The sequence below is a fragment of the Gymnoscopelus microlampas genome (genome assembly GCF_963454915.1).
Source record: "Gymnoscopelus microlampas genome assembly, chromosome: 7".
Lineage (NCBI taxonomy): Eukaryota > Metazoa > Chordata > Actinopteri > Myctophiformes > Myctophidae > Gymnoscopelus > Gymnoscopelus microlampas.
The window spans coordinates 37,776,321-37,799,894 of NC_139944.1; the positions used below are offsets into that span (position 1 = coordinate 37,776,321).

General features: G+C 40.8%; 2 protein-coding genes across 3 annotated transcripts; one reads left to right on the forward strand and one right to left on the reverse strand.

The window, feature by feature from the left end:
* The first annotated feature begins 779 nt into the window (after nt 1-779).
* On the forward strand, nt 780-16,944 carry LOC311049525 (mitochondrial tRNA methylthiotransferase CDK5RAP1-like). Of its 2 annotated transcripts, none has more exons than XM_084063139.1 (13): nt 780-1,239; nt 1,826-1,929; nt 2,007-2,041; nt 2,355-2,455; nt 2,875-3,085; nt 3,437-3,557; nt 4,391-4,621; nt 6,236-6,333; nt 6,618-6,673; nt 6,881-7,011; nt 7,742-7,891; nt 8,107-8,247; nt 16,847-16,944. In XM_084063139.1, exons 1-13 carry the CDS (start codon nt 951-953, stop codon nt 16,874-16,876), a joined length of 1,698 nt encoding a protein of 565 aa, XP_083919265.1. In that variant the 5' UTR covers nt 780-950; the 3' UTR covers nt 16,877-16,944. The 2 variants fall into 2 exon arrangements, with proteins under 2 accessions (XP_083919265.1, XP_083919264.1); XM_084063138.1 differs by lacking the exon at nt 16,847-16,944 and adding an exon at nt 8,938-9,935.
* On the reverse strand, nt 9,806-16,251 carry LOC311049526 (bactericidal permeability-increasing protein-like). The gene is made up of 16 exons (XM_084063140.1): nt 16,115-16,251; nt 13,512-13,629; nt 13,284-13,398; nt 12,998-13,129; nt 12,760-12,915; nt 12,528-12,591; nt 12,153-12,213; nt 11,970-12,061; nt 11,672-11,848; nt 11,522-11,581; nt 11,251-11,418; nt 10,969-11,036; nt 10,837-10,879; nt 10,519-10,582; nt 10,323-10,399; nt 9,806-10,165 (listed from the first exon to the last, which is right to left on the reverse strand). The coding sequence occupies exons 2-16, from the start codon at nt 13,612-13,614 to the stop codon at nt 10,124-10,126; spliced, it is 1,422 nt and encodes a 473-aa protein (XP_083919266.1). The 5' UTR covers nt 13,615-13,629; nt 16,115-16,251; the 3' UTR covers nt 9,806-10,123.
* Nucleotides 16,945-23,574: the final 6,630 nt, after the last annotated feature.

Genomic DNA, 23,574 nt, shown 5'->3' on the forward strand with positions numbered 1-23,574 from the left:
GACAGCCAATCATAAACAAGTAGGTGAAGGGTTAATTTAGGTCTGATCATGTGATGAAGCTACCATGCATTTTAGGAGCAATTATGTGCCATGTCTCATGTCCCTGTCAGTGTGCTTTGTCACCCTCTACAGACATGGAGGAGAGGAGAGCATAAAAACCTGGCCAAGACAGGGACAGGTATATCCAATCCAATCCACTTAATTTATATAGCACATTTTACATCTCAAGGTTTCCAAAGTGCTGTACAGAAAATTAGGTTGATTGGAGGATCACAGCTTTTAAGTCTGATTTTTTTGTTGCTGCAGCCTTCTATTCTAAGTTATGTTATAGTCTATTTATTTTATGTTTTCAAGCCTGGGAGAATATATATGGAATCAACCCTTTTTTAGTTCAACTTTAACTTTTGGACATTACTCATTTCCTTTTTTATTATTATTTTTCTTTTTATCATTTTTTGCTGCTCAAAGCCAAGGACAAAAGGTCACTACATGGCATGCATGTTCAATAATGTGTACGTGTCTTTACATAATTTCAAACTATTATTATTATAATGTATAATAATAATAAGGAAAACATAGCCAATTTAACCAATGATGTGCCCACGTGTTTAGCAGCCCACTCTTCCAGTTATTACCGTTATCCACCCACCATCCTCATCTCGTAACACAGGCTGGAACCATTTATGGAGGAAGGTTTTCTCGACGGGCAAAGAAATCGTGCGCACCGTGGGGAATCTTTAGGCTGACGGACGTCATCTACATCAAGCCACAACATTGGATTGGAGGAGAATCCATGAATCCAACCACAACAAGTAGTTTCATCTTATAACGACTTGTTATTAAACTTTAATGACGACTGAACTAGGCACTAGTGGGTTGAGATATTAGCAGTGAATGAATGATAGCCAACTATATCACAAACTGCCCTTAAAGGACAATTTCTTTTTAATATGGAATACCTTAGGCATTTTAGACCTTTGCTTCAGCACTCACATAAACGGTTACCTATACGTTGTATACAAGAGCATTACTGCTCTAAGTCATCTAATAGTGTTGGATTGAGACAGAACAGGAGGGTGGACACGTTCAAGACTCAGCTGGTCTCAGGTCCAAGGTTTGAAGACTTTGTGAAAGGAGTGTCTGTTGTTAGTAATGAAAGCCCTGTTGTCAATGAGAGGAGCATCATGGACAAACACCCCTATCTGTCTGAAGGTTCAGAGCTGGGGAACTCAAGGAAAGGTTAGTCTGCAGCAGTGGTGGGAAAAGTACTCACTTTTTTTGTTTTTTACTTAAGTAAAAGTATCAATACTGCAATGTAGAAATACTCTGTTACAAGTAAAAGTCTGGAATTCCAAAATTTACTTCAGTAAAAGTATTGGTATCGAAATGTACTTAAAGTACCAAAAGAAGAGAGTACTCATTATGCAGAATGTCCCATTTCACAAGTTTTCAAATGTATATGAATCTTTATAAAATAGCAGCTCTACAAGCTCACAATGTGTGGCATATTGTGAGCTTGTAGATCGTCTATTTTCAAATGGCCGAAATGTATTTAGGGCTGATGTGATGTGGTCAATGTATGTTTTATAATAATAATCAAAGTAACTAATAAATAAAGTTGTCCAATAATTGTAATGGAGTAAAAGTACAGTATTTGCCTCTGGGATGTACTGGAGTAGAAGTAAAAGTATAGAAATTTGGAAATACTCCAGTAAAGTAAAGGTACCTCAAAATTGTACTTGAGTAAATGTACTCACTTAGTTACTTTACGCCACTGATCATCAACATTATGGCTATATACTAAACTTTTATTTATTTATTACAGTATGCTTTGAAACTTATGGCTGTCAAATGAATGTCAATGACACCGAGATAGCCTGGTCTGTACTACAGAAGAAGGGATATCAACGGACTAATGAAGTTTCAGAGGTACAGGAAAACTTTTTTTTATATAGCATTTCTAATTTCAGAAGTTTGTTGTGTCTAAATCTTCCTTGTGTTTACAGGCAGATGTTGTGCTTCTTGTAACATGCTCTATAAGGTAAGGTGCAAACATGAACCCATATCTGGTGAAAATATCATACAATTTATCAGAAAGTGTCCACTTTTCCAGTAATTACAAAAAGCAGCCATTGATTTGCAGTCATGCATTTTTAAATTATATTTTTTTTAGTGTGTTTTCAAAGGATTCTGCAATGTAATTCTTGAATTCAATGAAAACAGGAAACCCCCACTACACTGGAGTTTTCATGTGCATAAAGGATCAAATCTCACTCATACCGAAATCTCTTGTTGAAAGCAGTAAGAGGAACATTCAAAATAACAAAAGCACACTGCCATGCTACACTTCACAGAGAGAAAGCTGAACAAACAATTTGGAACAGACTACAGCAACTCACAGCGATGAAGAAGAAACGTTTAAAGACTCTAGCACCAATGAAAATTGGGATTTTAGGTAAGTTACTGACATATCTGTGACCGTAACCGTTTATGTGACCTTGTTCATTAGAGTCTTGCTTTTATGTTTTATGTTGTTCTTTATTTACCCAGGGTAGTAGCTGAGCACAAGTGCTCATTTTCAGCAAGGCCTTGCACATAGACACACACAGACAGACACACACATTAAAACCTGGGAGCTGACCACAACCATAGTCTGAGCAGCTCCACTGGAGCAGTTGGGGGGGTTCAGTGCCTTGCTCAAGGGCACTTAAGCAGTGTTGGAGGAGGGGTGAGTGGTGGCCCGGTCCGGGGAATCTAGCCAGGAACCTTCCAGCAACAGCAACAAGTGCGTTCCTCTAACCTTTAGGCCACCGCTGCCACCACGCCCCTGATCATTTCTATGGTAATGATTGTGTGTGTGCTTGTGTTGTCCAGGTTGCATGGCTGAGAGGCTGAAGACGGAGCTTCTGGAGCGAGAGAAGCTGGTGGATGTCCTGGCCGGTCCAGATGCATATCGAGACCTTCCCCGCCTCTTGGCTGTGGCTGGCGGGGGGCAACAGGCCAGCAACGTGCTCCTGTCACTAGAAGAGACCTATGCTGACATCATGCCTGTCCACCACACCCCTCACGGCTACAGTGCTTTTGTGTGAGTCTAAAGGACACGCTAGAGACCAACAGTGATTTTTGTAGGTCCTCCTTATCAACACAGTAATGCAAGACAAGTTTGTTTGTAAAGCACATTTCATGCACAACGGCAATTCAAGGTGATTTTACATACCGTAAGGCATAAAAAGTAATAAAAGGCATTAACAATCTTTAAAGAAAAGAAATGTAATATCCTGAGTGTTAGCACCTATGGAGAACTTCTATAGTACTGTAGTTTTGGATGACTATAATGAATATTATGGTTTTCAGTCTATTTGATGCTTTATGCATTCATGTGTCTTTTACAGTCACTTCAGTAACACAGACAGTTCTCTTTTCCTACCTCTGTTAGGTCTATCATGCGTGGCTGTGACAATATGTGCAGTTACTGCATCGTTCCCTTCACCCGTGGGAGAGAGAGGAGTCGACCTGTTAACTCTATCCTTGAGGAAATCCGAATCCTATCTGAACAGGTGAGTTTCTCTTTTACATTTATGTTTACACTAGGAATTTAGCAGCTGCTGCTTTTCAGAGCAACTTCAGTGAGGGAGCACGTAGGTGGCCCATGTGCCTTTTTATGACAGTATATTAAAGTGCACAGCACAGTACTGTGTTGTGCACTTGTTTGGGAAGTGTATCCATGCTCTTATTTATGACAGCTTAGGGACACAATAGTTCAGAGACTGGATTGTGAGCGCTTGCCAGACTAAAATATTTCACCATTCCTGGACAATTAAATCAAATTCTACAAACTATTTCCTGTGTGACAAATCAAAGCACATTCATTTGATTCTGTTTTTTGCGCAACAAGATGATAGAGCTTTCTAATACACAGGATGTTAGATTTTTTTAATAAATAAAATGACATTTTTATCAATAAATATGTTTTACACAGACCCCAAGCTCATGGTCTTAAATTGTGCAGTAAAACTAAAAGGTCTGATTGGATAAGTCAACTTTAGTACTACTTTGTACTTCTTTTAATAACAAAAGTACACAACATTGTGTGTACCTCCTGAGTGCTGAGAGAGGAGCATATCTCTTAAACGGCAGGAGGAGATACCTTAAACAAATAACTTGGTATCTCTGTCAGACACACAATTTCTTATTCTAATCGATGACAGTGAGATATCAATACAAAGGAGAAACAAGGATATTGGTAATCACCTGCTGGCTGCTGTATGTGCTGTATATTTTATTGTATTTGCTCATTCAATTGTAAAGACATAAGCCTTTACTCTAGCTATTTATGGCTTCAACTTGATCAGCTGTAATCCCACTATGTGTGCGTCTGTGGGCTTCCCAGGGTGTGAAGGAGGTGACACTGTTGGGTCAGAACGTAAACAGCTACAGGGACACTTCAGAGGAGCAGTTCTGCAGCACTGACCCAACCCAGCTCAGCCGTGGTTTCAGGACCATCTACCGCACCAAAAAGGGAGGCCTGCGCTTCGCTGACCTGCTAGACCAGGTGTCCAACATCGACCCCGATATGAGGATCAGATTCACCTCCCCTCATCCCAAAGATTTCCCAGATGAGGTGTGTTACACTGACACTGAACCACATGTTAAACTCAGGAAAGCTTTATGCATACTAGTGTTTGGTGTATGCATGTGCCCAATGCACATTTATAAGTAGAAGAGAGAAGTTACAGGATCGCTACTGGTATCCCTCAAATGACCGGTGCTCATGGAAGGGAATAATATTCAGGAGAATGGAAAGATTATATAAAATCCAGGTTCAGGCACTCAGGGTGGGTTTGATAAATTTATATGTATCTTGAAAAAACTTTTCAAACGTATTTCCATTATTAGTCACAGAAGAGGCATGTCTGTATTGTCCACAATACCTGCTAATGTTCTTTGTATTGCTGTATCAGCCTAGTTTACTGCTGCTACCCTGTGATGTATTCTGACATCACTGGGTGGCAGAAGCACAGTGGCAGAGGATATTTGGATGCTAAATGTCCATCACCATGGTGTGGTTTGCAGCGTATATCATTGACTGTGAATTAGGGGTGTGCCGATACACTAATTTCACCAAACGATACGATACGATATTTGGCTCACAACTTCGATACGATTTCGATACGATACGATACGCACTTTTTTTATTATGAAAATATATGGAGGTGTAAAAAAGTAAATGCAAAAAAATAATTCTGTTTTTGCATTATTCAGACATGCAAACTTGTAGCTTTTCAGCTACAATAGCCGTTTTCAATCCAAATAGGGCAATAGTGTGACACCTGACCCCCCAAAAAAAAAACATGTTGTCACCCTTTTCACCTCGGGGCTGTTTGCATGCCTGATTATAATGATTGTAAAAAAAAAACTAAAAAAATAAATAAAAAAAAATAAAAAAATTTTTTTTCAAAACGATATTTTTTTTTTCCAAAACGATACATATCGTCGCGAAAACGTATCGCGATATATCGCGGGACGATATATCGGCACACCCCTACTGTGAATATATGTAAATATGTGAGTAGGAAAATTCTGATTTTGCCATCAATAATAGTATGCAGTGAGGACTTTATTGCTTCAATTGACCACGTTGACCATCAATCAAAAAATGAAAATCCTTCCAGTGAGTAGGACCATAATGAACCTCCATCGTATTAGTTATTACTTTACGGACAGTAAGGAGGCCGATGCCTGATGATGTGACAGTTCTGTGGGTTTATAGGTAGTGAGCAGGTCAGAGATGTGTCAGATAGCAGATATACAATGTGTCAAATAGCAGATATACAAGCTCATAGCGCGGCACCGAGTGCCGCGCTATGAGCTTGTATATCTGCTATTTTTGAAAAATCTTGAAAACGTTTTTTTAGTTTTTTTTCAAAAAACTGTTAGGATTTAGAAAACATTTTTAAGAATCGCCTCAGGTCTTAAAGGATTACCAAAGCGAGAACTTTGACGAGTATACAGTTGATACATTGTCAACTTACTGCCATTGGTACCAGTCAGCCTTAATGCCTGCCATTCCTTTTTTATCACCTTCCTACCAGACATAGTTGAATATTCAAGAATCTATATGTAGCTAACATCATACACAAAAATAATAGTTAGTATTGTATGTACTAGAAAAGCACGTTCACCTGGTTCATTGGGTGATCTATTGGGGTTTTCATCCTGGCTTGTGTATTTGCAGGTTTTACAGCTAATTGAAGAGAGAGGGAACATCTGCAAGCAGCTCCACCTTCCAGCCCAGAGTGGCAGCAGCCAGGTCCTAAAATCTATGCGCCGTGGGTAAGACGTCACAATGTTTTCAATGACTCAATCAATCACTCTAAACCTGGCCTATTTTGGGCATGTCAAAATGTTTTTTCAAAAGTAGCAAATCTACAAGCTCACAATTCATCGCATTGCAATGTGTTGAGAGCTTGTAGATCGGCTAATAATTTTGCTATTCGTCATACGAATTAAGTATATAGGGCTTAAGTGGTTACTTTGGAATTTTGTTGAAGTGGTCCATAACATGTCTATCCTCATCAAGTCTCTTTATACACAACTGTCTTTTTTACAATATACAGCTATACAAGGGAGTCATATCTTGAACTTGTGGAGAACATAAAGAACATAATTCCAGGTAGAGCGCACAATTTGTTCAAGATGTACTGAATGTTCTGCATTGTATTAGGAGATGTTCTGTTTAAAGTCATACTGTGAAACCATTTTAATTGAATAACATTAGTTTTTATATAAACGATAATGATGCCAGAAATGTGTCAAAAAATGGAATGCTTCCTTTTAATGGTCAGCCATGAATGACGCTCATGCTGTTACTGTGTCTCAGAGGTGAGCCTGAGCAGTGACTTCATCGCAGGCTTCTGCGGTGAGACGGAGGACGACCACCAATCGACACTCTCATTGATCAGACAAGTGGGCTACAATGTGGGATTCCTGTTTGCCTACAGCATGAGAAAGGTCAGTACTGACTATACTAACACAACTAAGGGTGAGCGTTTAACCCATTGAGGCCTGAGGTTCCGATTCAGCAACATTTCTTCTAAATCCAAAACGGTTTTCTGAAAAACGTATGTTTCTATATCTGTGGTTTTCAAACTTTTTCATGTCAAGGACCCCCAAAATAATATGAATTTGGCCGCGGACCCCATCTCAAAATATTTTGTTCTGGGGACCCCCAGAAACAAAGATTTGAGTTAATGTTTGCTTTAAAAGAATATATATATATTCAAAGATTTGCACACATTTTCAAAAATAGCTGATCTACAAGCTCATAGTGCGGCACTCGGTGCCGCGCTATGAGCTTGTATAGCTGCTATTTTTGAATTGCCAAAGTGTAAAATAATGCTTTTTAGCTCAAATGAAAAAGTGACACAGATGGGTTCCAGGTCTTAAAGGGTAAATCCAATTAATTGTATTAATTCAAATGTGTGACCCCCTGTTGAAGACCCCTGCTCTAGTAATTTATGTATAGACAAAAAAACTAAAATGTATTTAAATTGTTATTTTATATTTCAAATGTAGATTTTTATTTTTGCCAAATTGCACAGCACTAACATCTATGATCTTACACCACGACAGAACACTAGGACTTAACATTTAACGTATGACTGTTTAGTGGACATATTTAATCTCAAATATCCCTATAATGTCTGTCCTCTGTGTTCCTACGGCCTTCTCCTTTCCTCAGAAAACCCACGCCTCCCATCAGCTACAGGATGACGTGGCGCCAGAGGTAAAGCAGCGCAGGTTGGAGGAGATCATCCGTGTGTTCAGGGAGGAGGCAGCAAGGATCAACGCTGCCTTAATTGGCAGCACACAGCTCGTCCTGGTGGAGGGAGTGAGTACTGCAGTGCTAACCTGGATAAAAGACTTACTGACAGGGTGGAATAATAGTTTGTACACCACATACTGTAGCTCCCATTTGAAAACCTCTTCCTCTGACTCAGACAGAAGTCTGATAAAAAGCTTTTTTTCTTGAAAGGTCAATGCTGTAATGAAAGTCCTTCAGCCACAGTACAGTATCAATTATATTGTCTGCTCTTTTGTGCACAGGAAAGTAAGAGATCTGCCTTGGAGCTATGTGGGAGAAGTGATGGGAACGTGAAGGTGATTTTCCCCAAAGATGACATAGCTGTTAAGCCTGCAGACTCTCACACTGCTCCGATTCACCCTGGGGACTATGTGCTGGTTAAGGTAATCCTGAGCTTTTGATTTTGTTTGGGTGTGTGATTTTGCATATGTCTTGAAGTCTTCATTTTACCATCTGATATAGTAGGTGCATTCACTTCTGGTGATGAATTGTCTCACTCATTTTGAAACTTCTTTAACCAGTCTAATTTAGAACCTAATAGGCTTCAAACTCAATGTAAAACTTATGTTTGACTTGGCTATGGAGTATCCCTAGTCCAGTAAATCAGTATAAGCAAAGCCTGAAGGGTACCATAATATTATAACAAACTTATATAATTATAAATTGTCATTTTATAACAAATCCATAATTGTGTGGCAGAAAGGCAGCAAGGAATAGGAAGGTCACTGATTCGATCCACTCAGTCTATGCGTCAAATCGTCCCTGAACGAGACACTTACCCCTAACGGCATCCCTGGATGCTGTATTAATGGCGCCCACTACTCCGAGTAGTGAAAATGGTTAAATGCAGAGGATGCAAGTAATTTATGTGCAAAATGTACATTGACAAATACCCCAACAAGAACTGCAAAAAGGTGACAAAATAATAATGAAATTAATGATCATTATTACTATTATCAAAATCACAAAATGTAGGCTTACGGTGTCTTATTTTGATTACTTCAATCATCCTTTCATTTTGTGCTTCGGTTTCCTTGGGGGTCATTACTGTTATCTAAATGTTTCCGAATTAGATCTTGTCAGCCAACTCCCAGAGCCTGAGAGGTCTCGCCCTGAGTCACAGCTCCCTGCGGGACACCGCCAGACACAACCAGAGTCTATCTAATCAGCATCTTTCACTTTGATACAGACTCTGACCCAACTCTCTCTTCAAGATGATAGATACTATTTGAAGGTGTGTGATTTACAAGAGAGATACACAGGAAATTCACAGGAAAAAAGCACTCACAGGAAACATGTTTTTTTTTTTTTTTTTTGCCACACTATTTTCTCAGTGTGGATGTAGAAATTGGTGGCCTTTTGTAATATTTTTTGTGGCATTCTGTATTACAGACATCCAAAAGACAGACTTGTTGGACAACTGCTAAGCTAGCATACAGCTTAATGACTAATGTGATCATGGCTTTATGAAAACAAGAACAAAGACATTTTATTTATACAACAGGTCCTGACTGTGTACACATTGAACTGTGAAAATACTGAAAAAGGTTATGGAATTTGATTCAGCTCAAATGGTGTGTTGTTACCAGTAGTATGATACTGTTGTCTACACTGCAACCAATCAATTTACCTCAGTATGTAAAAATGTACCTAGGATTTTGCAGTGCACACTGCAGTAGGAACATCACAAATCAACATATTTGATTTCCCTGTAACCTAAATATAGGGTTAGAAGGGAAGTAAAGTCTGCACACTGCAAAGTAGCTCTTAAAGCAGTTGTTTTTATTATGTTTTGGTAGTAATGAAGTTAAGCCAATGAAGTGAACTGCTTTGGGAGCTGCTTTGCTGTGTCCGGATTTTATTTCTCTCTTTATTTTGTCCTGCACCTGCCATATGTTTTGGTTTTGCATTTTTGGTTCATTGTCATGGCATCAATCCCTGTTGGTAGGTATCACCCAAGTTTTATTTATTAATTCAGTTTACATGAAAACAGAAACAAATATTTGCAGGAATGTAAATGCAAAATGTAAATTAGATGAATAACAAAAATTATAAAAAAAGATCTACAGTATGAAGGTGGCCATCATTTACTTGTGTGCATGGTAGCTGTTCACTGGCTTTTGTGGTGACTTAACACCAATGGAAATTTTTATTTTGCACTGAAAAATCCTCTGGATGGCAGATATAAATGTACCATTTGACACTTTGAGTTGAATTAACACAGAGGATTTTACTGTGTGGGAGTATCCAGTGTGCCTTTCACCCTGCAAACTGAACATCTGTCCCAATCAGCACATAGTCCTGCAGAGACAGGGAGACAGCAGTGCAGTGATCAGTGTGATATTAATGGTAGTGCTTACATGTCCCGGCCCTGATCACAAAGCATGTGATTGTTAGAACACATCAGGCCATTCTAAAGCCTGATTTTAAAGATCCCACACAACGGTGAGTATCTCACCTTTAGGACTTGAAGTTGGGCGTTCACAAGTTTCATCTTTCCAATAGAAGGAAGAGGATATCCCTTTTCTAGGAGAGCTATGAGGGTCAACAAGTTTACGTTAATGAATTGCATTGTAATACATACTACTTTATGGCAACTCAATGAGACCACGGTATACTATGTACATATACAGACTAGCATACAAACAACTCACCGTTAACCGTGGGTATCACTGCCACTTTCAGGACCATTGAAAAGATGAAGTCAAGGGGTTTAACCTGTTGCGATAAGGGGATTTGATTATGTGATTAAGCTGAAGAATAGATCACGTCACACAATCTGAGCATATATTATACATTTTAACCACTTAACCCTAGCATCCCTATTCAATGGGGGCACTTTGGCCCAAAACAGCAGATCTAAAAGCTCAATGCGATGCATTATGAACTTGTAGTTTGGCTATTTTTGGAGAAGATATTTAGTGTGTGTAACCCATGGGAATCCGGTCAATTAAGTACTGTATGTATCTTACCTGAAATTCACCCACATAACTAGTCCCCAGCGTCATTGCCATCCTGTGCAAATTAGACAAAATAATTAAGTTCAAAGAGTGTACTTGTGAATGTGCGCTGTTAACTTGAACAAGCATTTCACAGGAACTCACGAGTTCAGGGTGACCGATCCAGCCAGTTTCGTCTCAGTCACATGCAGTTGAGTGCTGACACTTGCATCCTATAAAGATGACATAGTGAGCTTCAGAGGTACACTCAAATATAGGATGTCTGGGTATCTGTGTCGTAGGTTAATGTTATTTATAGTGCTTTATATTTGTCTCCAGTTCATATTGTTGTGGCATTTTTTGTACTAATACTGAAGAAAAAATGTTGACACTAAACCGCTGTGGTTCCCTGCACCGAATCAGACTTAGAAGTTCAGTTCAACATACCATGTTTAGGATAAACAGAGGAGAAAGCGTTGTGTTGGGCTGGATGGCGTATGCTGTTATGGTACTGGTAACTTGAAGCGTCATGTTGTTTGGTTCAAAAGTTATGATCGGGTCCTTCACCGTCTTTACAAATAGTTTCATCATCAGACCTGGGAAACGCTTGGCAATCTGAAAATATACACACCCCGATATATGTAACGTTGATACAAAAGTACTGATAGGGAGGCTTACAGTATAATTGTGAAATAATAGGGAGCTGTAATTCTGTTACCTGTGGAATGAATGCCCAGAAGGTCCTGGTGTTCAGTCTGATGGGAGAGCTCGGCGGAATCTGTGGAGACAGAGTTGAGAACTCTATGACATTCAGGTTGATATCTATCATGAAAGTGGATTTATGTTTGATTAGGAGTATCTGGCTCACCATATCATCTGTGATGTACAGACTGAGAGCTTCGGCTTTGTTGTACACAAAGGCTGCAGAATTGGTGGTGAAAGATGACACGCCAATGTACAGCATGTTGTTGACTTGGGGAGGTAGAGAGAAAGGACTCGGGGAAAATGGAGGCTCCTGATGATGTCCAATGTTGTAGAATTCACCCTAAAGAGAGACCCAGAGATAGAATTATGAGATAGATGGAAACTGAACAAACTAAATCCTGCAACCACTGACCAGACATCAGATAGATGCACAGAGATACAAAGTTTCTGTTTGCTCTTACCTTCAAACTAAAATCTATGGAAGATTTGGAAATAGCCGGTGATGCCACCATGGAGTATTCAATCTCTGTGCAATTGTCCACGTTGGCTAGAACTGCAATGTAACATTATGTACAACAAAACATGTATTATATATATTTATCCACATAGCTATATGACTATGTTTCTGCAAGCTTGTGTTTTACCATTGAGTGTTTGCAGGTGAGGGTTAAGGTCAGATATTGCATCAGCCACCAGGGGGCAGATCTGCAAAAATAAAAGAACAAGGACCTCTATATTGGTACTGGCTGGTCATAACTGTATTGCCAACATCAAAGTAAATCTCTGAAAATAGATGTAGAGCAATTTGCGATGAAACCCCCCTACTTCTTATTGGCAAAGGCAATATCCAATTTATTCAGATATGAAAGGCTATCTTACTGTGAAAAAACTTGTCCTCTGATTGTGTTCCGTTTTTGCAAGGATATTGATCACATCCAGTGTTGAATAATGGGGGTACTTTATCAAAAGATACATATAAGATAAAAGTTTTATTGGAAATAACCCCTTTATGTCCTCACCTTTTTCTGCAGTGCACTCCGTATGGCCTTTTCAATAAATTTTCTGAAGAGATTGTATAGCCAGCTGGAAGAGGAAGTGAAACATTTAGGGGTTTATGGTGAGTCAAGAAATTCCAGAAGTTGTAAAGAACTTGTCAATCTGCAATTTGCGGTGCGCAACACCCCCACAACCAAGTATAAATCAGACATTGCACTTCCTTGTTATTAAGTGGTACATTTCCAGAGCTTATACCTGGCTCCACCATGGAATTTGATGCTAGCGCCACCTATAGTGGCCCCACAGTTGACACTGCTGACCGTCGGTCTGCCTGTCTCATCACTCTTGATAGAAATGCTGGTGGTGATGGTAAGTCCTTTCACACCCAGGTCAAAAGAGCCTCTGTCCTTTCTATTGTGAGAAAGAGAGAAGTCAGTGTCGTTGCAACGATATCCCACTATTGTAAGTTCAGAGGGTAGTAAATCCCACTCACATGCGTCGTAAGTATTTTACCCTCCAGTTTCCATGTAGATTGATGAAGGCGTTGCTGATTGACAGGCTGACACCAGTCCCCGGCACCAGCCCCAGGACAGACTTAGGTAATCCCAGATTAACTATTTGCATGCTGTAATATACAATACAGAACAGGAGCATCCTCTGTTATGACAGTTATGACTGATGCCTTTAAACTTTTGAACTATAAAGAACCAGTAGGCTACATTAGGCTAACAGTCTTTCAGATGTTTGAAGGCAGTGGTGAATTAGGTTGCGCGTCTTACTTTGACAAACTGTACTTGACTTTGCCAATGGGAGACACTCGTTGTTTCCCTGAGATATCCGGGACCGTGATGGTTTTGAGTTTCTGCTGGAGAGATGCCATCCCAATCTGTTTACCTGTCCACAGCCAAGCGTGCAAAGTTGGATGAAAAATATGTTATTTATTATGTATGACTCTGGAGACAGCAAAGCATGTCAATTGAATGGGGATGAGCTTTCCTCTGACTTACCATATTCGAGGCCTTTCTCTGTTAGTTTGACCTTTACCCCAGCATTGGCGCTGAAGGTCACAGGGATGAGAGCCAAGAGGGCAAACCATGACCATGACAACATCTCAGCTGTTGTGACCTGGAGAGGACAAAAGGATCTTCAATGCTCAAGTGCAGTGCTTTGTATTATTAGATTCGATAAAATGTTTTGGTGTGATTAGACGGAGGCTGCACTGTTGGGTTGACCAACACCCTACTGTAAATCCTGTCTAAGGAACATCATATAATGAAAGGGTTAATGTTGCAGTAGTTTATTAGTTCCTACTCGAAACAATGGCTGATGTCCCCTGCAGCAGTACATTACATTACATTACATTACATTACAGTCATTTAGCAGACGCTTTTATCCAAAGCGACTTACAATAAGTGCATTCAACATAGGTAGGGAACGAAACTACTAATCACCAGAAGTCTTAAGTGCATTTCCTGCAAAAACAAGCAACCAAGAGTATACCTAGCGCTAAGGTAAAAGTGCCATATATCAGCTACCTACTTTCTTAAACAGATGAGACAAAATAGCAAAATCAAATGAGCACAAGCTAATACAAAAGTGTATCGACTAAACAAGATCCAATAAAACAGTACAACAATAAATCAAGAGTTTGTACAACTAGTTAACAAGTAAGCCAGACAAAGAGGAAGGGTAGTGTTTCCTGAAGAGGTGGGTTTTCAGCCTGCGGCGAAAGATGGGCAGTGACTCTGCTGTCCTGACATCAGTGGGAAGTCCATTCCACCACTGTGGGGCCAGAACAGAAAAAAAGTTGTGACCGTGTCGATCGACCAGAAGGACCCTTGAGTGACGAGGCAATCAGTCGCCCCGAGGTGGCAGACCGAAGTGGTCGGGCAGGGGTGTAGGCATCGACCATAGCACGGAGGTAAGAAGGAGCTGTTCCTTTCACTGCCCTATAGGCTAGCACCAGGGTTTTAAACTGGATCCGAGCTGCTACGGGGAGCCAGTGTAGAGAACGGAGAAGGATAGTTGTGTGGGAGAACTTGGGGCGGTTGAACACCAGACAAGCTGCAGCTTCCTGAACAAGCTCCAGAGGTCTGATGGCAGATGCCGGAGCACCAGCCAGGAGGGAGTTGCAGTAGTCCAGGCGGGAGATGACAAGAGCCAGGAGGAGCACCTGGGCTGCCTTCTCCGTGAGGAAGGGGCGAATCCTCCTGATGTTGTAGAGGAGGAATCTGCAGGACCGTGTCACTGATGCGATGTTTGCCGAGAACAACAGTTGATTGTCCAGGGTCACACCCAGATTCTTCGCAGTCCGAGTTGACGTCACCACAGCATTATCAATGGTGATGGCCATGTCTCGGTGCAGACAACCCTTCCCCGGGAGGCACATCAGCTCGGTTTTGTCCAGGTTGAGCTTCAGGTGGTGCGTCGACATCCACTCCGAGATGTCAGCCAGACAAGCAGCAATGCGTGCCTCCACTTGTGTGTCCTCCCGACCTAGTCCTTTCCCCATCTCCTCCTACCCACGAGGCGGGCAACCAACTGGACCTGATCTTCACCAGAGGCTGCTCTACTGCTAACCTGTCCGTCACTCCTCTTTCCAGTGAAAAGGGTAAGAAACTCTCTTATCACTACTTCATGTCTTACTCTCTCTCTCTCTCTCCTCTCCCCCCTCACAGCCCCTCCCTACCCACATGATTTCCTCACGTCGCAACCTTCGCTCACTATCCTCCACTGATCTTTCCTCCTCTGTTCTCTCTGCTCTCCCTGCCCCTGAATCATTTGCTCTTCTATCCCCTGACACCGCCACTGATCTTCTTTTCTCTACTCTATCCTCTTCTCTAGACCATCTCTGTCCCCTCACCACCAGGCCTGCTAGGCTGCACTTAGTTTAGGGTAGGACTAGGATCACAGACTGAGGCTTTTAGAGAGTTAAACATCACCAAATGAATTTGCACTTCTGTCTCATAGTGCACACGGATCAGCTATTTTCGGCATGCGACCCCATCATAGACAAACTATAAACCAGGCTTTACAGCACTCGCATGTAGCGACCTATACTGTACATGCCCCTTAACCCATTAAGACCTGAGGCGATTCTTAAAAAGATTTTTCAAAAATAGCAGATCTACAAGATCATAGCGCGGCACTCGGTGCCGTGCTATGAGCTTGTATATCTGCTATTTTTGAATAGCCAAAGAAATCTAAAGTGACACAGATGCGTTCCAGGTCTTAATGGGTTTTAAGTACAGGCATTGCACAATACACACATTAGCTATTGTACAATACAATATTGCTGCACACAATTTATATCTGCCATCCAGAGAATTTCAAGTCAAAGTAAAAGATTATATTAAGCCATCGTCCTTATGCCAGATTCCCTCCTCACAACATGAATTCTAAGCTAAAAATGTTTTGTTTGCAAAATAAATGACTACGGTAAGTTATGATATTCACAGAATGAATTCTTTAATTGACAACTACACATCAGTTATGAGGTACACTATCAACACCGGGTCGGAACGTACAAATTATGATTGCATTACAGGCATGAAAAGCAAATGTCTCTCAGTGGGTGGCTCATCCATTGGCTTATGCAGTCAGTACTTACCCAAGGCGTTAGGCAGCGTTGTGGCAGGCCAAAAACGGATTCTCCTCTGGAAATGTGTGACACCTGGCTGACAGAGGGCAGAGTGAAAGTAGCCCGGCGTAGCTAGACTATATCACTGCGTGGATATGAGTCTGGCGCTTCCATGAGCACGTTTCTTTTCCCAAGGGGCGGGATCAATTTTGAAAATGCTCTCAAAAGTATTTTAAATTGCACAACGGGTGGGGCATGTATTCCCGACTTGCATCATTCTGGGCATTTACCGGCAGGCAAATCTGTATTGCCAAATACAGCCCCCTCATGTGAGAGTTGGCAATGTAAAAAAATCGAACACCGCTATAAACCAGGGGGACTCGGCACCATGACTGTCATGGTATGACAGTCATGTTTCAGGGCTAACAATGCGTGACATATTGTGGCTTGTAGATCGTCTGTTTTCAGATGGCCGAAATGTATTTAGGGCTGACGTGGTCAATGTATGTTTTGTAATAATAATCAAAATCTACAAAGTAACCAATAAATAAAGTTGTCCAATATTGTATTGTAGTGGAGTAAAAGTACAATATTTGCCTCTGGGATGTACTGGAATAGAAGTAAAAGTATAGAAAATTGGAAATACTCCAGTAAAGTAAAAGTACCTCAACATTGTACTTAAGTACAGTACTTGAGTAAACTTTACACCACTGATCATCAACATTTTGGCTATAATTATACTAAACACTTTTTTTATTACAGTATGCTTTGAAACTTATGGCTGTCAAATGAATGTCAATGACACAGAGATAGCCTGGTCCGTACTACAGAAGAAGGGATATCAACGGACTTTCAGAGGTACGGGAAAATGTGTTTTTCATTTTGCATTTCTAATTTCAGAAGTTTGTTGTGTCTAAATCTCCCTTGTGTTTACAGGCAGAAACAGTTTGTAAACAAGATAGTCCTCATTCCAAAGTATTATTAGAGTACTGGAGCTAGTATCATTGGTTAGGTGTATTTGTCTTCTTGCATGTTGCTGGGCTGGCAATAACTCTGCCTCATGCCTTCAAATGTGTCTTACAAAATACAAATACCCCCTAAACAACCGAATCAAAATAAAATACCAGTTAAAATCCATGTATATTGTAATTTAGACATTCAGAAAAAAACCTTCTCAGACACCTATCTGCAGTGAAAGATGACATGTATCACTACACGCTCTGGGACATGTTGCATAATTAATTTTCTATTTTTTTAAAGAACATTTCTATTATATGGAGCCTGTCCAGTTATACAGTGATGAAAGTGAAGGTTAATCATAACAATAATAATGTAATAGAACACAATAGTGTAATAAGGTCACTATTGTGTTCTTATGTAATAAGAACACAATAGTGAGTAATCAGGTGTGGTTGCGGCCTCCGCAGTCTGCACCCCCTGATTTGTACTCAGCTGGATGACAGACTCTTGTCAGGCGATGTAAGCTTGGTACATTTCATAACTGTAGCCCAGCACTTCCTCTGGGAACGTGTATAAAAATGCAATGAATATACACACTTCCTATTTCATTCTATGAACGTGCTGGTTCTCACATTGAAATGACCAACATTAACTAGACCCTCCAGAAAAATGTGATTATGCGATCGCAGAATTTACCGCATAATCAGCAAAATGGCGCAAATTTATGTGGGGGTAACGTTTTTTCAAAAAGGCCGCATCGCATAATATGCGCATCGCATCGCATAATACGCACATCGCATTGCATAATATGTGCTTCGCATCACATATTTCTGCATATTTCGCAACCTTTCACATATTTCGCATATTTCTGCATTTTTCGCAACTTTTCGCATATTGCCGCATATTTCACAACTTTCCGCATATTTCACAACTTCCCGCAATTTCACCGCATAAAGTTGCAAAACCCCCCGCATATTTCATCGCAGAATCAAGGATTTTAGCCCGCATAATCAAGAGTTTTAAACGGCATAATCAAGGATTTTTGCCCGCGTTTTTCTGGAGGGTCTAATTAACTATTAAATATTCTATTGCTACAAAGCCCTTTGGGGGGAAATGTTAACTGTGATTACTGATTGTTGTTGTTTCTTTGGTCTTGTTTTTTAACTGAAAGTATTTAGTATTTTGAAAATGCTCTCAAAAGTATTTTAAATTGCACAACGGATGGGGCATGTATTCCCGACTTGCATCATTCTGGGCATTTACAGGCAGGAAAATCTGTATTGCCAAATGCAGCCCCCTCCTTAACTTCAGTTTTCGCAATCAGTGGGGTCATCAGCGCTGGAATCGTGTCTTTGGGGCTGTTTGGCAGGGTCAATTTCAAACATGGGGCACATGCACACCCCTTTTCCTAAAGTCTAGGATCAGCACTTTAGTTTTCTCAATATTGAGCTCGAGCTTATTCTCTTGGCACCACTTTGTCTGCATAAGCCATGGTGTAGTTGTTGGTAATCAGGCCCAAGACCATTGTGTCATCTGCAAGCGTAATGATAGCGTTGGAGCTCTGCTTGACCATTGCAGTCGCCAGGTTTAGGTAGTAGGACATTAGGAGTGGGCTGGGTATGCATACTTGTGGTGCGCCCGTGTTAATGGGTCAGGTAAGAATTAATTAACGTTAATGCCTGCATGGGATCTGCCTGTAAAACAAGCCAGGACCCAGCTGCAGGTTGGGAATGAGAATAGAGGCCACTACGGTATTAAACCGCTAAAATAAATTAACAGTACTCTCACATATTTTCCCTCAGCATCCAATTGGAAGGTGTCCTTCCTTTTTTGTTTGGTAATGTATCAGAGTGCAATGCGTGTTTTGGAGGAGGGGTGAGTGGTGTCCCGGTCTGGGGAATCTAGCCAGGAACCTTCCGGCAACAAGTGCGTTCCTCTAACCTTTAGGCCACCGCTGCCCCCGATCATTACGGTAATGATTGTGTGTGTGCTTGTGTTGTCCAGGTTGCATGGCTCAGAGGCTGATGACGGAGCTTCTGGAGCGAGAGAAGCTGGTGGATGTCCTGGCCGGTCCAGATGCATATCGAGACCTTCCCCGCCTCTTGGCTGTGGCTGGCGGGGGGCAACAGGCCAGCAACGTGCTCCTGTCACTAGAAGAGACCTATGCTGACATCATGCCTGTCCACCACACCCCTCACGGCTACAGTGCTTTTGTGTGAGTCTAAAGGACACGCTAGAGACCAACAGTGATTTTTTAGGTCCTCCTTATCAACACAGTAATGCAAGACAAGTTTGTTTGTAAAGCACATTTCATGCACAACGGCAATTCAAGGTGATTTTACATACCGTAAGGCATAAAAAGTAATAAAAGGCATTAAAAACCTTTAAAGATTTTTTTTTTACTATCCCAAGTGTAAGCACCTATGGAGAACTCTATAGTACTGTAGTTTTGGATGACAATAAGGAATATTATGGTTTTCTTTTATGGTTTTCTCCTACCTCTGATAGGTCTATCATGTGTGGCTGTGACAATATGTGCAGTTACTGCATCGTTCCCTTCACCCGCGGGAGAGAGAGGAGTCGACCTGTTAACTCTATCCTTGAGGAAATCCGGATCCTGTCTGAACAGGTGAGTTTCTCTTTTACGTCACATTTTAGGAATTTAGCAGCTGCTGCTTCTCAGAGCAACTTCAGTGAGGGAGCACGTAGGTGGCCCAAGTGCCTTTTTATGACAGCATACAAACAATTTATTAAAGTGCACAGCAGTTCTCGGGATACTGCTGTGCACTTGTTGGGGAAGTGTATCATAGGCGGCGGGTAATGAAGGCGAGGGTAGGCTAAGCCTTCCCAAATGTTATGCTGGGAAATTCTGGGAATTGTGCAAATTATATATAATATATGTGGGTAGCATTATTTAGTACATTTTTGATAATAAATCAGTAAAATCAGGCAAAAATTAGAATCAAGATAATTGCAAGTCAAATGTGATACAATTACGGCCTTGTTCACACACGCGCGCCTTCCCAATTGTCAAGCTCACCCGCCGCCTATGACGTGTATCCATGCTCTTATTTATGACAGCTTAGGGGCACAATAGTTCAGAGACTGGATTGTGAGTGCTTGCCAGAATAAAATATTTCACCATTCCTGGACAATGAAATCAAATTGTACAAACTATATCCTGTGTGACAAATCAAAGTACATTCATTTGATTCTGTTTTTGCGCAACAAGATGATAGCGCTTTCTAATAGAGAACAGGATGTTAGATTTTTTTAATAAATAAAATGACATTTTTATCTATTAAATATGTTTTACACAGACCCCAAGCTCATGGTCTTAAATTGTGCAGTAAAACTAAAGGGTCTGATTGGATAAGTCAAATTTAGTACTACTTTGTACTTATTTTGATAACAAAAGTACACAACATTGTGTGTAACTCCTGAGTGCTGAGAGAGGAGCATATGTCTTAAATGGCAGGAGGAGATACCTTAAACAAATAACTTGGTATCTCTGTCAGACACACACATTCTTATTCTAATCATTGACAGTGAGATATCAATACCAAGGAGAAACAAGGATATTGGTAATCACCTGCTGGCTGCTGTATGTGCTGTATATTTTATTGTATTTGCTCATTCAATTGTAAAGACATAAGCCTTTACTTTAGCTATTTATGGCTTCAACTTGATCAGCTGTAATCCCACTATGCGTGCGTCTGTGGGCTTCCCAGGGTGTGAAGGAGGTGACGCTGTTGGGTCAGAACGTAAACAGCTACAGGGACACTTCAGAGGAGCAGTTCTGCAGCACTGACCCAACCCAGCTCAGCCGTGGTTTCAGGACCATCTACCGCACCAAAAAGGGAGGCCTGCGCTTCGTGACCTGCTAGACCAGGTGTCCAACATCGACCCCGATATGAGGATCAGATTCACCTCCCCTCATCCCAAAGATTTCCCAGATGAGGTGTGTTACACTGACACTGAACCAAATGTTAAAGCTTGATGCATACTAGTGTTTGGTCTATGCCAGTGGTTCTCAAACTTTTTCTTGTCAAGGACCCCCAAATTGACACTTATTAGCCCGCGGACCCCCATTTCAAAAGATAAGCCAGGGACCCCATAAGAGAAGATTTTTTACAGCTCTAGCAGTGATTCTCAACCATTTTAATTTCAAGGACCCCCAGTTTGACATGCATTAGGCCCCCATTTAATGGCATTTCTATCACTTGGACCGCAATTTATATTGTAAAATCTATATCAATTTAACTCTGAGAGTGTACAAATGGAACCAAATAGACCCATAAGGGTCCATTTGGTGCCTAATCTATCATTTAGCTGGGGACCCTCTGGAACTCCCTCAAGGACCCCTGGGGGTCCCCAGACCCCACTTTGAGAACCAATGGTCTATGCATGTGCCCAATGCACATTTACACGTAGAAGAGAGAAGTTACAGGAGCGCTACTGGTATCCCTCAAATGACCGGTGCTCATGGAAGGGAATAATATTCAGGAGAATGGAAAGATTATGACCAAAGGGCATGAAAAAATACAGGTTCAGGCACTCAGGTGGGTTTGATACATGTATGTGTATCTTGAAAAAAAGTTTTCAAACGTATTTCCATTAGTCACAGAAGAGGCATGTCTGTATTGTCCACAATACCTGCTAATGTTCTTTGTATTCATCACTGGGTGGCAGAAGCACAGTGGCAGAGAAAGGGAGTAACCCAACCAACTCCCTAAACATATTTGGATGCTAAATTTCCTTCACCATGGTGTGGTTTGCAGCTTATATCTTTGACTGTGAATATATGTAAATATGTGAGTAGGAAAATTCTGATTTTGCCATCAATAATAGTATGCAGTGAGGATGTTATTGCTTCAATTGACCACGTTGACCATCAATCAAAAAATGAAAATCCTTCCAGTGAGTAGGACCATAATGAACCTCCATCGTATTAGTTATTACTTTACGGACAGTAACGAGGCCGATGCCTGATGATGTGAGAGTTCTGTTGGTTTATAGGTAGTGTAGTGAGCAGGTCAGAGATGTGTCAGGCAGGCAGGCAGTACGCTGATAATTACATATTCACAAATAAGTTATCTTTTAACCAAAAGGGAGAAGTTGAGTATACAGTTGATACATTGTCAACTTACTGCCATTGGTACCAGTCAGTCTTAATGCCTGCCATTCCTTTTTATCACCTTCCTACCAGACATAGTTGAATTTTCAAGATTCTATATGTAGCTAACATCATACACAAAAATAATAGTTAGTATTGTATGTACTAGAAAAGCACGTTCACCTGGTTCATTGGGTGATCTATTGGTGTTTTCATCCTGGCTTGTGTATTTGCAGGTTTTGCAGCTAATTGAAGAGAGAGGGAACATCTGCAAGCAGCTCCACCTTCCAGCCCAGAGTGGCAGCAGCCAGGTCCTAAAATCTATGCGCGTAAAATCTAAGTCACAATGTTTTCAATCACTCAATGAATCACTCTAAACCTGGTACCCCCATTTTGGGCATGTCAAAACGTTTAAATGTTTTTTCAAAAGTAGCAAATCTACAAGCTCACAATGCGTCGCATTGCAATGTGTTGAGAGCTTGTAGATCGGCTAATAATTTGGCTATTCGTCATACTATTTAAGTATATAGGGCTTAAGTGGTTACTTTGGAAATTTGTCCATAACATGTCTACCCTCATCAAGTCTCTTTCTACACAACTGTCTTTTTACAATATACAGCTATACAAGAGAGTCCTATCTTGAACTTGTGGAGAACATAAAGAACATAATTCCAGGTAGAGAGCACATTTGTTCAAGATGTACTGAACGTTCTGAATTGTAATAGGAAATGTTCTGTTTAAAGTCATACTGTGAAACCTTTTCAATTGAATAAAATTAGTTTTTATATAAACTATAATGATGCCAGAAATGTGTCAAAAAGTGGAATGCTTCCTTTTAATGGTCAGCCATGAATGACGCTCATGCTGTTACTGTGTCTCAGAGGTGAGCCTGAGCAGTGACTTCATCGCAGGCTTCTGCGGTGAGACGGAGGACGACCACCAATCGACACTCTCATTGATCAGACAAGTGGGCTACAATGTGGGATTCCTGTTTGCCTACAGCATGAGAAAGGTCAGTACTGACTATACTAACACAACTAAGGGTGAGCGTTTAATCCAATTAATTGTATTAATTCAAATGTGTGACCCCCTGTTGAAGACACCTGCTCTAGTAGTTTATGTATAGACAAAAAACTAAAAATAAGATTACATTTGTTATTTTATATTTTCAAATCTAGATTTTTATTTTTGCCAAATTGCCCAGCACTAACCGCAGTACATCTATGATCTTACACCACAGAACACTAGGACTTAAGATTTAACGCATGACTGTTTAGTGGACATATTTAATCTCAAATATCCCTATAATATCTGTCCTCTGTGTTCCTACTGCCTTCTCCTTTCCTCAGAAAACCCACGCCTCCCATCAGCTACAGGATGACGTGGCGCCAGAGGTAAAGCAGCGCAGGTTGGA